Source organism: Neofelis nebulosa, chromosome 10 (genome assembly GCF_028018385.1).
Source record: "Neofelis nebulosa isolate mNeoNeb1 chromosome 10, mNeoNeb1.pri, whole genome shotgun sequence".
Lineage (NCBI taxonomy): Eukaryota > Metazoa > Chordata > Mammalia > Carnivora > Felidae > Neofelis > Neofelis nebulosa.
The window spans coordinates 109,794,703-109,809,357 of NC_080791.1; the positions used below are offsets into that span (position 1 = coordinate 109,794,703).

Below are 14,655 nucleotides of genomic sequence, written 5' to 3' on the forward strand. Positions count from 1 at the left end.
AAAATATCCAGCACCCACCAAAGTAATATTCACAGTGCCCTGCATCCAATCAGAATTAACAGGCATGCTAAGAAGCAGGAATATACAACCCACAATGAAGAGGAAACTCCGTCAAATGATCAATCATTTAATGAAAACCGATCCAGAACTGACACAGAGGATAAAATTAGTAGACAAAGACATTAAAAGAGTTATTATCATAACTATATTCTGTATGTTCAGGAAGATAGAGGAAAGACTGAACATACTAAGTAGAGATGTGGAAGGTATTAAAAAAGACTCAAATGAACTGTAAAGATGAAAACTATGATGTCTCTGAGGTGGAAATTACACTGAATAGTATGAATGGAACATTGACACTTAAAAACACATAGCAGTAGAAACTATCTGAAATGAAACACAGTTGTAAAATAATATTGATGATGATGATGATAATAGTAATAGAGCATCGAGCACCTGTGAGTTATGGGACAACTTCAGGTAGCCTATTGTGTGTGTAATTGAGGAATCTGAAGAAGAAACAGGCAGAAAATATATTTGAAGGAATAGTGGCTGAAAATTTTCCAAATTTGATGGATTCTATAAACCCAACAGATCTAAGAATCTTAAGAAACCCCAAGCCCATGAAACAAAGAAAACTACACCAAGACACATCAAAATTAAATTGGTTAAAACCAATGGTAAAGAGAATCTTAAAAGCAAACAAGGGTGAGGAAAGCTTATGTACAAGGAAACAAAGAAAAGGATTACAGAAAATTTCTCATCAGAAAAAGTATAAGAAGAAAATGGAGCAATGTCTTTATAGATAGTACTGAAGAAAAAACCTTCAACCTAGAATTCTTTACCTAACAAAAATACCTTTTTTTCCCAAATGTATTTATTTATTTTTGAGAGAGAGAGAAAGAGCATGTGCGTGCACACATGAGCAAGGGAGGGGCAAAGAGAAAGGGAGAGAGAATCCCAAGCAGGCTCAAACTCACAAACCGTGAGATCATGACCTGAGCTGAAATTGAGAGTTGGACGCTTAACTGACTGAGCCACCCAGGCACTCCCAATAAAAATATCTTTCAAAAAAGATGAAAAAGGACTTTTTCTGACATACAAGAGTTGAAAGAATTCATTATCAGCAGTTGAGAAATGTAAAAGAAATCCTTCAAGCAGAGAAAAAGTGATAACCAGCTGGAAACCTGAATCTAGGTAACTACATGGATAAATATAAAAAAATTTTTTTTCTTATTACTTAAATCTCTTTAAAACATAATTAACTTTTAAAAGCAAAAATAGCAATAATATGTTGTGAGGTTTGTAACCTATGGTGAAGTAAAATGTATAACAATAACAGCACAAAAACCTGGAGGAGAGAGATGGAAATATACTGTTTTAAGGACTTATACTGTATGTGGAATAGTATAATATTACGTGAAGGTAGACTGGTAAGTTGAAGATGAAAAGAGCCATCAAAATAATATAAGGATTTACAGCTATTGATCCAAAAAAGGAGATACAATGGAGTCATAAAAAATATTCAACCCTCAAGAGAATGAGAAGACAGGCCACAGACTGGGAGAAAATAATTGTAAAAGACACACTAGTTAAAGGACTATTACCCAAAAAATACAAAGAATTCTTTTTTTTTTTTTTTTTTAGTTTATTTTGAGGGAGAGAGAGGGAACAAATGGGGGAAGGGCAGAGAGAGAGGGAGAGAGAGGATCCCAAGCAAGCTCTATGCTGACAGCACTGATTCATGGCTCAATCTCGTGAATCATGAGGTCGTGACCTGAGCTGAAATCGAGAGTCAGATGCTTAACCGACTGAGCCACCCAGGAACCCCCAAAATATGCAAAGAACTCTTGAAATTCAACAATAAAAATAAAGCAGCCAAAGACTTTAACAGACACCTCACCAAAGAATACATAAGATGGCAAATAAGCATATGAAAAAATGCTCCACATCATATATCATCAGGGAAATGCAAATTAAAACAATGAGATACTACTACACACCTATTAGAATGGCCAAAATCCAGAACATTGACAACACCAAATACTGGCAAGGATGTCTTAATTGCCAAAACTTGGAAGCAACCAAGATATTCTTAAGCAGGTAAATGGATAAATAAACTGTGGCACATCCAGACAATGGGATATTATTTTGTACTAAGAAAAAATGAGCTATCAAGCCATGAAAACACAGGGAGGAAGCTTAAATACATATTTAAATAAGTCAATATGAAAATGCTGCAAACTATGATTCCAAGTATATGACGTTCTTGAAAAGGCAAAACTATAGAGACAGTAAAAAGATCAGTGGTTTCCAGAGGTTAGATGAAAAGGGAGGAATTAATATGCAAAGCACAGAGGATTTTTAGGGCAGGGAAACTGTTCTGTATGTTTCTGTAATGGTGGATACATGTCATTTTACATCTGTCCAAAGCCATAGAATGTACAACACTAAGAGTAAACCCTAGTGTAAACTATGGACTTTGATGATAACAATGTGTCAATGTAGGTTTAACACTTGTAACAAATGTACAGCTCTGATGGGGGATGTTGATAATGGGAGAGGCTCTACATATGTAGGGGCAGAGGGCATATGAGAAATCTATGTACCTTTTGCCCAGTTTTGCTATGAACTTAAAACTTCTCTAATATTTTTAAAAATATTTAATCTAAAAGAGGGCAGAAAAAGAGGAAAAAGAAGGAAAAAGAACAAAGTACAGATGAGACAAATAGACAACAATTAGCAAAATGATATATTTAAACTCCGCCATATCAATTATATTAAATATAAGTGGCCTTTACAACTATTTACATTAAAAGGCAGAGATTGTTAGATTTAATAAAGCAAGAGCCAACTGTATACTGCCTACAAGAATCCCACTTTAAATATAAAGACAGAAATAGAGTAAAAGTATAAAAGTATGGGAAAAAATGTACTGTGCTTACACTAGTAAGAGCACTGAAGAGGGGCACCTGGCTAGCTCAGTTGATAGAGCATATGACTCTTGATCTCAGGGTTGTAAGTTTGAGCCCCATGTTGGGTGTAGAGATTACTTGAAAATAAAATCTTAAAAAAATAAAAAAGCACTGAAGAGGCTATAACGGGTGCCTGGGTGGCTCAGTTGGTTAAGTGTCCACCTCTTGATTTCAGTTCAGGTAATGATTTCACCATCGTGAGATCAAGCCCTGCTTTGGGTTCTGCACTTAGCATGGAGCCTGCTTAAAATTCTCTGTCCCTCCCCCTCTGCCCTTCCCCTGCACGTGTACATGGTCTCTGTCTCTCTCTCTCAAAAAGAAAAAAAAAAGAGAGACTATAAAGTAGATTTCAGAGCAAAGAACATTACTAGGGATAAAGAGAGTCATTTCATAATGATGAATACAATACAGTGAGTACAACATAATGAAGATAATAGCCCCAAACATTCATGAAACTGGATAAACTTTTGAGAGAACTTTAAAATAAATGAAGCAAAACTGATAGAACTGTAAGGTGAAATAGACAAGTCCACAATTTTATTTGGACATTTCAACATACTTCTCTCAATAATTGATAGAACAAGTAGACAAAAAATCAGTAAGTCTATGAAAGTCTTTTTAAAAAAATTTTTTTTAACGTTTATTTATTTTTGAGACAGAGAGAGACAAAGCATGAACGGGGGAGGGTCAGAGAGAGAGAGAGACACAGAATCTGAAACAGGCTCCAGGCTCTGAGCTGTCAGCACAGAGCCCGACGCGGGGCTTGAACTCACGGACCGCAAGATCATGACCTGAGCCGAAGTCGGCCGCTTAACCAACTGAGCCACCCAGGCACCCCAGTCTATGAAAGTCTTAAATAACACTATGAATTAACTTGACTTGATATTTATAAAACACTTTGCCCAACCACAGCAGAATATTCTTTTCAAGTGCAAAAGGGACATTTAACAAGATAGGCCATATTTTGAGCCATTAAATACATCTCCATAAACTTAGAGGATTCAAGTTATACAAAGTATGCTTTTGATTACAATAAGATTAAAGTAAAATCAATGACAGATATCTAGAGGGGCACCTGGGTGGCTCGGTTAAGCATCTGACTCTTGATCTCTTGATGTTGGCTCAGGTCATGATCTTACAGTTCATGGGTTTGAGCCCCATGTTGAGCAGAGCCTGCTTAGGATTCTCTCTCTCTCTCTCTCTCTCTCTCTCTCTCTCTCTCTCTCTCTCTCTCTCCCTCTCTTTCTCTCTTTCTCTCTCTCTCTCTGCCCCTCCTCCCTCCCTCTCTTGCTCAGAAATAAATAAACCTTAAAAAAAAGATATCTAGAAAACTCCAAAGATTTGGAAATTAAATGACACACTTATAAATAACCCATGGGTCAAACACAAAATCAAAAGGGAAATTGGAAAAGTATTTTAACTTAAATGGAAATGCAAATTATCAAACCTGAGACATCACTAAAGCAGTACTTGGAAAAATACCTATGTTAGAAAAGAAAAAAGCCTTAAATCAATGATCTCAGCTTAGACTAGAATAAGAGCAAATTAAACAAAAGAAATTAGATAATAAAGTCAAAGTGGAAGTCAGTATAATAGAAAAAAAACAAAAAAATCAATGATATTTAAAGGTGGTTCATTGAAAAGATTAATAAAATTGATAAACATTTAGCCAGACTAATCAAGATATAGGAGAGAAGACACAAATTTCTACTACCAGAAATTAGAGAGGTGACATCAGATATTAAAAGGATTATCAGGGACTATTATGAACAAAGTTTACTTCAATAAATTTGACAACTTAGATTAAATGGACAAATTCCTTGAAAGAAATTACCAAAGTTCACTCAAGAAGAAATAGCACTATATACCTGGTAGTTCTCTATTAAAGAGATTTAATTTTCAGTTGAAAACCTTGAGACTATTGAGACTATTTTAAAACTGTCAAAACTCAAGAATAAGAAAACAACCCAGTTTTTAAAATGGGCACAATATGTGAACATACATTTCACAAAAGAAGATACACAAACAGCAAATAAACACATGAGAAAGATGCTTAAAATTATTGGTCATTAGGGAAATGCAAGTCAGAACCACAATGAGACACCATTTCACACCTGCTTGGAATAAAGACTGACCATACCAGGTATTGGCAAGGATGTGGAAGAACTGGAACTCTTACACCCTATTTGTAGGAATAAAAAGTGGTACTGGGGCGCCTGGGTGGCTCAGTCGGTTAGGCGGCCGACTTCGGCTCAGGTCATGATCTCACGGTTTGTGAGTTCGAGCCCCGCGTTGGGCTCTGTGCTAACAGCTCAGAGCCTGGAGCCTGCCTCGGATTCTGTGTCTCTCTCTCTCTCTGCCCCTCCCTTGCTCACGCTCTGTCTCTGTCTCTCAATAACAAAACCGTTAAAAAAATTTTTTTTAAAGTGGTACATCCACTCTGGAGAATAGTTTGGCAGTGCTTAAAAGGTTAAATATATACATCATATGATCCAACCATTCTACTCCTAAGTATTTATCCAAGAGAAATGAAAGCATATGTCTACACAAAAATTTATACACTAATGTTCATGGCACTTCTGCCATATTTGTAATAACCCAAAACTGGAAACAACCCAATGTCAGTAGGGAAATTAATAAACAAACTGTGGTGTGTCCATTCGATGGAATACTACTTGGCAATAAAAGGAATGAACTGTTGATAATACACAGTAGTGTGGATGAATCTCTAAATAGCCCTGCTGAATGAGAAACCTCAAAATACTGGATCAGTTGTGGTAGTGTCCAAGGGGGAAAAAGCCCTGAAAAACAAGAGTACATACTGTTTGATTGCACTTACATGAAATTTTTCAAAATGCCAGCTAATCCTTAGTTACAGATCAATGATTGCTTGAAGATGGGAGGTGTAAGAGTTTCAGGGAATGGTTATGAAGTTCAGAGGAAACTTTTGAGGGGGACGGATATGTTCATTTTCTTGATTGGGGTGATGGTTTCACAAATACATATATATGCCAAAACTTATCTAATTGTACATATTATATATATGCAGCTTATTTAAGTAAATGTTATATTCCAATACAGTTGCTATAAAAAAATTACACATTTCTGAGAGAGTAATAGATCCTTTTGTACTTCTACTACTTTTCTCCCTCTCCTACTTTAGTTTGCCTGATTGGATGGGGAAGTTTAGGTGCCCAGACACCCAAGGATCACAGCATCTCATAGATTTGCTTATCCTCTTCTGCTTTGTAGAGAGAAAGGCTAGAGGATGGGAGTGAAGTCCCTGTAAATGCTCCCTTCATCACATCTTTTTTCATTGCTTTATGTACCTTCTAGGAAGCTCATTCCTTGAATGCATTTGCTGTTCCTTTCAGCTGGTTCACTGCAAATACTCTTGCTGATGTCTCTCCAACTTGGAATGCTGTTACCTACAACTTGAGCAAACAAATTTCCACAAACTTCATGGCTTAAAAACAACAGAAATTGTATTATCACGGTTCTGGAGTCCAGAAGTCTGAAATCAAGATTTTAGCAGAGCTGTGCTCCCTCCAAAGGCTTTAAGAAAGATTCCTTCTTTTCCCCTTCCAGTTTCTGGTGGCTCCAGATGTTTGTTGGTTTATAGACACATTACTCCAGTCTCAGCCTCCATCTTCACATGGCCTTTCTGTTATGTCTCTCAAATTTCCCTGTCTCTCTGATAAGGACACCTGTCATTAGAATTAGGGCCCACTTGGGGCGCCTGGGTGGCTCAGTCGGTTAAGCGGCCGACTTCGGCTCAGGTCATGATCTCGCGGTCCGTGAGTTCGAGCCCCGCGTCGGGCTCTGTGCTGACAGCTCAGAGCCTGGAGCCGGTTTCGGATTCTGTGTCTCCCTCTCTCTGACCCTCCCCTGTTCATGCTCTGTCTCTGTCTCAAAAATAAATAAACACTAAAAAAAAAAAAGAATTAGGGCCCACTTTAAATCCATAATGATCTTATCTTGAAATCCTTAATTACATTTGAAAAGACTTTTTTTTTCCAAATAAGGTCACATTCTGGGGCTCAAGACTTGGACATACTTTTTTGGGAGCCATTGTTCCGCTCATTACAGCCATCCACATCTTCAGATTTCCAGGGATAAGGAAATTTACCCTAGATTTCAGGGTAAGGCATACATCATTATCATAGGACTTAGGATGTATGGATAGGATCTAGAAGTGTTTCAGCCTGTGAAGACATTTTGCTTGGGCCTCTCTGATATCCCAGTGATCTCTCAAAAGGAAATGATCTGACCTCTTTTGCCCCCTTCTGTTGTTATAGTGATGGCTTATAGCCTCTGGGCCATTCATAGTCCAATTAATTTGGCAGATGGCTAGTGAACTCAAGGTCTTAGTAGTCCTAGGTCTTAGAAGAAAGGAACATTTATTGGATCCTTAATCTGTGCCAAGACTTCCACTTTAATACCACAAAGATCCTACAAAATATGTTGTAGTTTTCCCATTTTATAAATGAAGAAACTAGTTAGAGAACTTTCCTTATTTGCCCAGAATCACATAGTTAATAAGTAGCAAGGCTAGGCTTTGTACTGAGGTCTCCTGGTTCCAAAGCCTAGTAACATTGTTACCATATAGGACTGGTATAGGAATGTTCCATACTATATAACCCAGGGAAGATGAGTGATCAGAGGCACTCATGAGTAAAACTTGTGCTTCTGCACTTAAGACCATTACTGTTTCCTTCTTATAACATCCCCTTGGTGATAAATAACTTGATAGTGGCACAAGAGTGGCACCCAGTGGCTTCAGCTAAAAATTACAAGGGTCAAATTCTTTTACCTCTGGACCAGTCCCTCAGTTTCTATTTTTATTTCTTTAAATGTTTATTTATTTATATTTGAAGGGGGGGTGGTTGGGGAAGAGATAGAGAATCCCAAGCAGGCTCCGTGCTGTCAGCTCAGAGCCTGACGTGAGGCTCAAATCCATGAACCATGAGATCATGACTTGAGCTGAAACCAAGAGTCAGTTGTTCAACTGACTGATCCACCCAGGCACCTCCCCAGTTTCCATTTTTAAACTGATAAAGTAGAATAGCTGACCTCTTGAATAATATAGAATAAAACCATCTATGGCTGTTATATAGTTTATGGAGAAGTAGAAGAAATGAGAGAATATGTATTTAGAGTTTTATAGAAAATATTTAAGAAAAGGCCATGCCAGGAGTGGAGATTTATAGCTTGGGTGTTGGAACATAGGACAGTGGGCCATAAAGGATAGATAGACAAGGTAGTTCTCCAGGGCTAGTGTCACAGATGTCTGTAGTGACTGAAAACATAAACCCATAATAAGAGCAGTGACAAGGAGGTAATTTTCTCAGGAAAGGTACTGTTTCCCGAGGCAGGGAGGGGAATTAAATGTCTCACAGTGTTAAATCCAGGGAGGTGTATCCTGAAGATAGAGCTGTCTCATTTGGGGGAATCTGATGATGAATGAAGGGTATACAAGATTCCCCTAGGTCTGAGAGCTTTATATCTGAGTGTGAATTTCCTTGGTGATATTAGTTTCAGAATAAGAGAAAGTTTTGCCTATTACATGAAATTTTTCAGGGAAGAATGAAGTAAGAAAATAAGATTTCTCTTGGGGCATGTGGGTGGGTCAGTTGGTTAAGCATCCAACTTTGGCTCAGGTCATGATCTCATGGTTTGTGGGTTTGAGCCCAGCATCGGGCTCTGTGCTGACAGTTCAGAGCCTGGAGCCTGCTTCAGATTCTGTGTCTCCCTCTCTCTCTGCCCCTTCCCCAGTAGTGCTGTCTGTCTGTCTGTCTGTCTGTCTGTCTCTCTCTCTCTCTCTCACACACACACAAATAAACATTAAAAAAAAAAGCTTTCTCTCGAAGAAAAAAATGGAAATTTTCTTTGTACGGTTTCTTTTTTCACACCGTTAGGGCCATCTTTACCATTCTGTGTTCCTTGGAATGTACTTAGAAGTTGAAGTTTTATTTAATGAACAATACAGGACAGTATTTTTTATTGAGTTATAACTCACCATAAAATTTACCATTTTAAGTTGTACAATTTAGTGGCTTTAAATATAATCACTGCGCTGTGCAACAATTACCACTAAATTCCACAATATTTCCATCATGCCAGAAAAAAACCCTGTACCTATTTGTAGTTAGTCCCAATTCCCCCACCTTCCATCTCCTGGCAACCATCTACTTTGTCTCCATGGATTTTCCTATACTGGTTCACGTAAATGGAACCAAAATAGGTAGTCTGGCTTCTTCCACTAAGCATAATGTTTTCAAGATTCATGTTGTAACATGTGATGGTACTTCATTCCTTTTTATGGTTGAGTAATATCCTTTTGTATGGATGTGCCATATTTCTTCTACCTATTCATCAGTTGATGAACCTTTATGTTATTTGCACTTTTGGGCGATTATAAATAATGCTGTGAACATTTTTGGATGGACATGTTTGTAAATCTCTTGGTTATATATCTAGTAGTAGAATTGCTGGGTCATATGGTAACTCTATGTTTAACATTTTTAGTAACTTTCAAACTATTTTCCAAACTGGCCATTTTACTTACCCAACAGTAATGTGTAGTGGTTCCAATTTTCTACATTGTCACCAACTATTGATATTGTCTATTATTATTGTTGTTGTTTTATTACTATTACTACTACCATCCTAGTGGGTATAAAGTAGTATCTCATAGTGGCTTTGATTTGCATTTCCCTAATGAATAATGATGTTGAGCATCTTTTCATTGGTTTATTGGCCATTTGTATCTCTTCTTTGGAGAAAGGTCTCCAACTCTATCAAACCCACTTTTAATTAGGTTGTTTGTTATTGAATTACAAGAGTTCTTTATTCTGGATACAACTCCCTTACCAGATATGATTTGCAAATATTTTCTCCCATTCTTGTGGGTTGATTTTTCACTTTATTGTGTTCTTTGAAGCACAAAAGTTTTTAATTTTGATGAAGACTGTGTCTGTTTTTAAATACTTGTATTTTTGAAAAACAAGAAGCTAGGATTGGGTTCTGATCTTAGTAAGCTTAGAGAAACTTTTGTTTCTCTATCCAAATTGAACCAAGTGTGGCAGGACTTTGAAAGGCTACAGAGGACGACAAAATGTGCCAGGCTTCCCAGGTTTGACTTCAGTCAGTTATATGTAGATCACTTACCTCTATGCAAGACACTGTGCTAGCTATAAAATGATGCAGTCACAGCGAACCTTACCTTTCAAGGAATTTAAAATGTGGAAAATGGGACACACATAAAAATGTTAAATAAGGGCAGGCAGTGCATCTTCAGAGCCCAAGGAGTGGGGCAGATGGTAAGCAAGTTACCAGAGGTCAGGTAGAAATGGGAAAAGGTGGGTAATGGGTACCCAGAGGTCAGGTAGAAATGGGTAGAGGTGGGAAATGCCTGGAGTACCTGGAATGAGCTGCAAAGGCTCTAACACAAGGAAGCCCTGATGATTGGGGTTGGGTAGGGGAGACTCGCATGAGCGAGGAGGAAGAGGGAATTCCAGGTAAGAGAGGGTAGCCCTGTGAGGCCAACAAAGCCACCAGGCACACTTGTCTCACTGGAGCTTGTTCATGTTCCTGCAAAACTCACTTAGGACTTCTAATTTTTAAAGCAGCTGCTCCCAGAGAAAAATGCAGAGCAGAGCACAGAAGATGCACATGAGAACAGCAGTCCAGAACTCCTTACAGGTAAGGGATCAGCTTCTCAGGTGAGCCTAGGAGCAAAGCTCAGAAGTAAGGTACATTGGCTTCAAGCTTTCAAACTACACCTTCCACACCATAGCAAAATCATGGGATTCGGCCAGCTTCTACCACCACTATGGGTGTTCTGGAGCAGCAGGGGGGCATTCCCTCCCCAAAGTTGGTATGATAGAACTAGAAATTCCTAGTAACGTTGTACAGTTAAAGATAGCTGCACATGAAGGGGCAGGGCCCTGAATCTAGTTGATTCCTTCACATCTTTTCTCATTACTGCTGTGCTCCCTGGTTTTGGTTACTACTCTGGGGCTCTGGAAGCTACTCCTGGGTACAGAATACCATCTCAATCTTGATGTATGTTATAGGGAGTTGTCATTGTGTGTGATATGGTGGTGATTGTACTGGTCTTTTCCCCCTCTCCCTCCAACACTTACACAGCCTTCAGAGCCAGCAGTGGCAGAGAGATGTGTGTATGGCCGGAAATAACTTAGCCACAGGTGCCTGAAACTGATAGTGCAGGTGCCAGGCACCTGCTCTTAATTCTGAAAACAATCTTCTGATGTAGTGTTACTATTCTCATTTTACAGGTAAACTGAGACATTTACAGAGATGTCAGACTCACCCAAGGTCACACAGCTAGTAAATGGCAGAACCAGAATTCAAACCCAGGCAGTCTGGCTCCAGAGCCAAGACTAGCAGGGATACACCATCAAACAAAACAGAGCCTGGGCTTGTGGGAATTTGGGGACTGACTTCAGCACCTATACTTTGTTGGTAAAATTCCTCTTTCCAGGGTCACAACTACAACATACTGCATGATGTCCAAACTTAGGCCTGAGAGGTATTCCTGAATCATTCTGTCTGTTGAACCATGTTTCAAATGTTGTGGGGGCTGTTGGCTACTGAAAGAACCCTGCAGTGAAGGCTGTCATAATAAAGCAAAGAATCTATTTTTATACATTAAGATTTGGAGATTTAAAGGAATGAAAGTATACCATATTCAAGTCAGTATTTATGTAGTGAAGAGTAAAAGAATAAGTACTTCCCTTAGAAGGGAGAAATTAACGTTCTATCCAGCACCTTCTGTGGACCCAGGGGGATGCTAGGCTTTTCCAGTGACCCCTCTGACAGTGACCCTTTGGTATGGGCAGCAGTAGTCCCCTTTCACAAGAGACAACCCAGACTCAGGCTGGGTAGAGTGCTCTCCAGGAAAATAATCTGAATTTCAGCCTATGCTTTCTCCACTGCAATAGAAGCCTTAAAATCTAGGCATTTATTATCTGGTGAACCACCCCCCCTTGCCTCCCCAGAAGACTGCTTGAGCTGCTCAGCTTTACAAAGTTGCAGCTCCAGTCACCATCAATCCTGTGTCCCACCCACATGGGCAGTTCTGCTAAAGAAAATCACTGAAAGTTGGATGATGCCACCATACATCCATGGTCCATTTATTGGTGGCCTCCAGCTATCGATCCTTTGTGTCATCTTTCTGGCCTCATCAGCAGCTACTCCATTCTTTCAATAATCTACCCAGTCTCTGACTCCTGTTAGCCTCCTACTTCACACTTAGTGCCCAAACTGTATCAGCATGGGGATCCATCCCTGCCAGGCTCAGGGGTGGCATTAGCCCTGTTGCTTTCTCAGGATCTGCTTGCATCAGCCATCACTTCTGCACCTTCAGTTTCCCTTCTGAGGTTTTTCCTCTCAGCAGGGCAATCTCTTATTACTTAAAAAGAAAATCTCCCATGATCTTGAACTTCTTCCATTTATTTCTCTCCATCACATCTCAGCCAGGGTTCTCAATCTGGCTCTCCCTTTCTCCTTCCCAATCTCCAGGGCACTTGCTTCTTCTGTGGCCTCTCTTGTTTGGGAAGGCTTTGTATTTACCAAATTGTACAACTTATCTTTACCGTACATGAACTATTTACAAAACTCAGCACTGTAAAACTGCGACTTACGTCATTCTTCCGAGTGTCCTCTTTACCTTCCTTTGGCCACCCCTAAACTGTGCTTGTATAGCACTTCTTCCCTCGCTGCTCTCTTCCATCCCAGGCATTGAACCTTACATCTGGGCTCAAGACTCCCCAGTTGGTATGACCAGCCCAGGCCTCTCTGGAGTGCCAGATGGGAGATTTATCTGCTCACTAGGCAGGTCCATGTGGAGGTCCCGTTGTTACCTCTACCATGATTAACAGCACCACTCCTTACCCAGTTTTTCACATCTGAAGTGAGATTCACTTAAGATGCCACTCATTATCATGTACCACACCTCCTATTCTGTCGCCAAGACCTGTCGTTACGGCCTCATGAATATACTTCTGACACCTAGTGTCAGAAGTGGTGCCTCCATCCATCCCTGCTGCCTTCCCTCTCCTGGGTTCTTAAAGTCTTCTTGCTTCTAATTTGACTCTAGCCAACACCTTTGACAGAATAATCTTTCTAAGATACAAATTAACAATGTATCTCCAGTGCTTATTAAAATTCTTCCCTGCCCACTTTCTACAGTAAGAATCCCTGTCCTTAAGTCTTCTCTGATTCGTACTAACCCCTTCAGATTCATCTCCTAGGAGCCCCCCCCCCCTTTTTGCATTTTATGGAGGATACTAATTAATGCCTTTGGGTATTTGCCTCTTTCCACCTGGAATTCCTTTCCTCTTCCTTGTTGGTCTGGCATATTTCTCTTTATCCTTTAAAACCCAGCTGAGACATCTCAGGGAAACCTTTCTCCACCTCTAGGAATGGTTAACAACTTCTTTCCGTGTTCTATCCCTGGGCTTTGTACACACTTCTGAATCCCTTCTAGCATGAGTGAGTTTTACCCAGGGAGCAGTTCATTGAGCTACATTCCCAGGACCTGCTCAGAAAGAATTTATGGATCCAAACTCCCTTTAAATTTGCACAAGTGGGGGCGCCTGGGTGGCGCAGTCGGTTAAGCGTCCGACTTCAGCCAGGTCACGATCTCGCGGTCTGTGAGTTCGAGCCCCGCGTCAGGCTCTGGGCCGATGGCTCGGAGCCTGGAGCCTGTTTCCGATTCTGTGTCTCCCTCTCTCTCTGCCCCTCCCCCGTTCATGCTCTGTCTCTCTCTGTCCCAAAAATAAATAGAAAACGTTGAAAAAAAAAAAAATAAATTTGCACAAGTGCATGAGTTAATGGTAGGGAGGGTGCCAGTGAGCACTGCTCAACGCAGTGTGAGCTACGAAGGGAGGGGTGAGGCTGACTTTCAGGCAGGGGGATCACAGCTTGGCAGGGAGGGAGGAGCTGGATAGTGCAGACTCCACGAGGAATCTGTGCAGATAAAGAATGAGTGGGTGCAAGACCCAAGTGAGGATGGAAACCAATCTGCAGCCTCGCCCTGTAGGACCCGGGCTGCTGAGTTTTGATCCAGACAGACCTGATGAAAGGAATTTGAGATGGGAGGGCTAAGAGAGCCGGGACCAGCTTCTCCCTTCTCCCAGGTGTCTTCAGCCCCAAGGATCTTTCTAGCACTGGGCCGTGGGCGTAAGGTAAGTGGGCTTGTTTTCGTCTAGGAACCAGCGAGCAAGTGGAAAACAAGAGACTCAAGAGGGGCAGCCTCCGGCGGGGCATGGAAGAGACGCAGGCTTTCCACTCTGCCAGGGCCCCGAGCCAATTAGAGGCCGCCGCGCGCCGCACAGAGCCTGCAGGGGCCTTCCCGACCTCTAGCGGAAGCAGGGCGAGCCATGGGGGCGGCCTGGAGGTAACCGGGCGAGGGCCGCGCAGGTGATGGAGCAGAGGGAAGGCGGAGACGGCCGCTGCCGATGGGTCCTCACCCCGAGTTTCCTTTCCTCCCGCAGGACTCGCTATGGCTGCAGGAGGTCTCCAATCTATCCGAGTGGCTGGATCCCGGCCCTGAGCCCTAAGCTAGGGTGATCTCCCCATGCGCCCACGCCCGCCCGGTAGCTGCCGGGGCAGCGTGCTGTCTGTTGTTCAATAAACCTGCTCCGCGCGCGCA

At 41.0% G+C, this 14,655-nt stretch overlaps 1 protein-coding gene across 1 annotated transcript in view; it reads left to right on the forward strand.

Annotated features, from left to right (window-relative positions):
- TOP6BL (TOP6B like initiator of meiotic double strand breaks) overlaps nt 1-14,655 on the forward strand; it is a 97,458-nt gene extending 82,803 nt beyond the window's left edge. Inside the window, exons 14-16 of the mRNA XM_058689791.1 lie at nt 10,604-10,679; nt 14,213-14,400; nt 14,498-14,655. Of these exons, the coding sequence (XP_058545774.1) occupies nt 10,604-10,679; nt 14,213-14,400; nt 14,498-14,563 (330 nt within the window). The 3' untranslated portion in view covers nt 14,564-14,655. The remainder of the gene's footprint in view (nt 1-10,603; nt 10,680-14,212; nt 14,401-14,497) is intronic.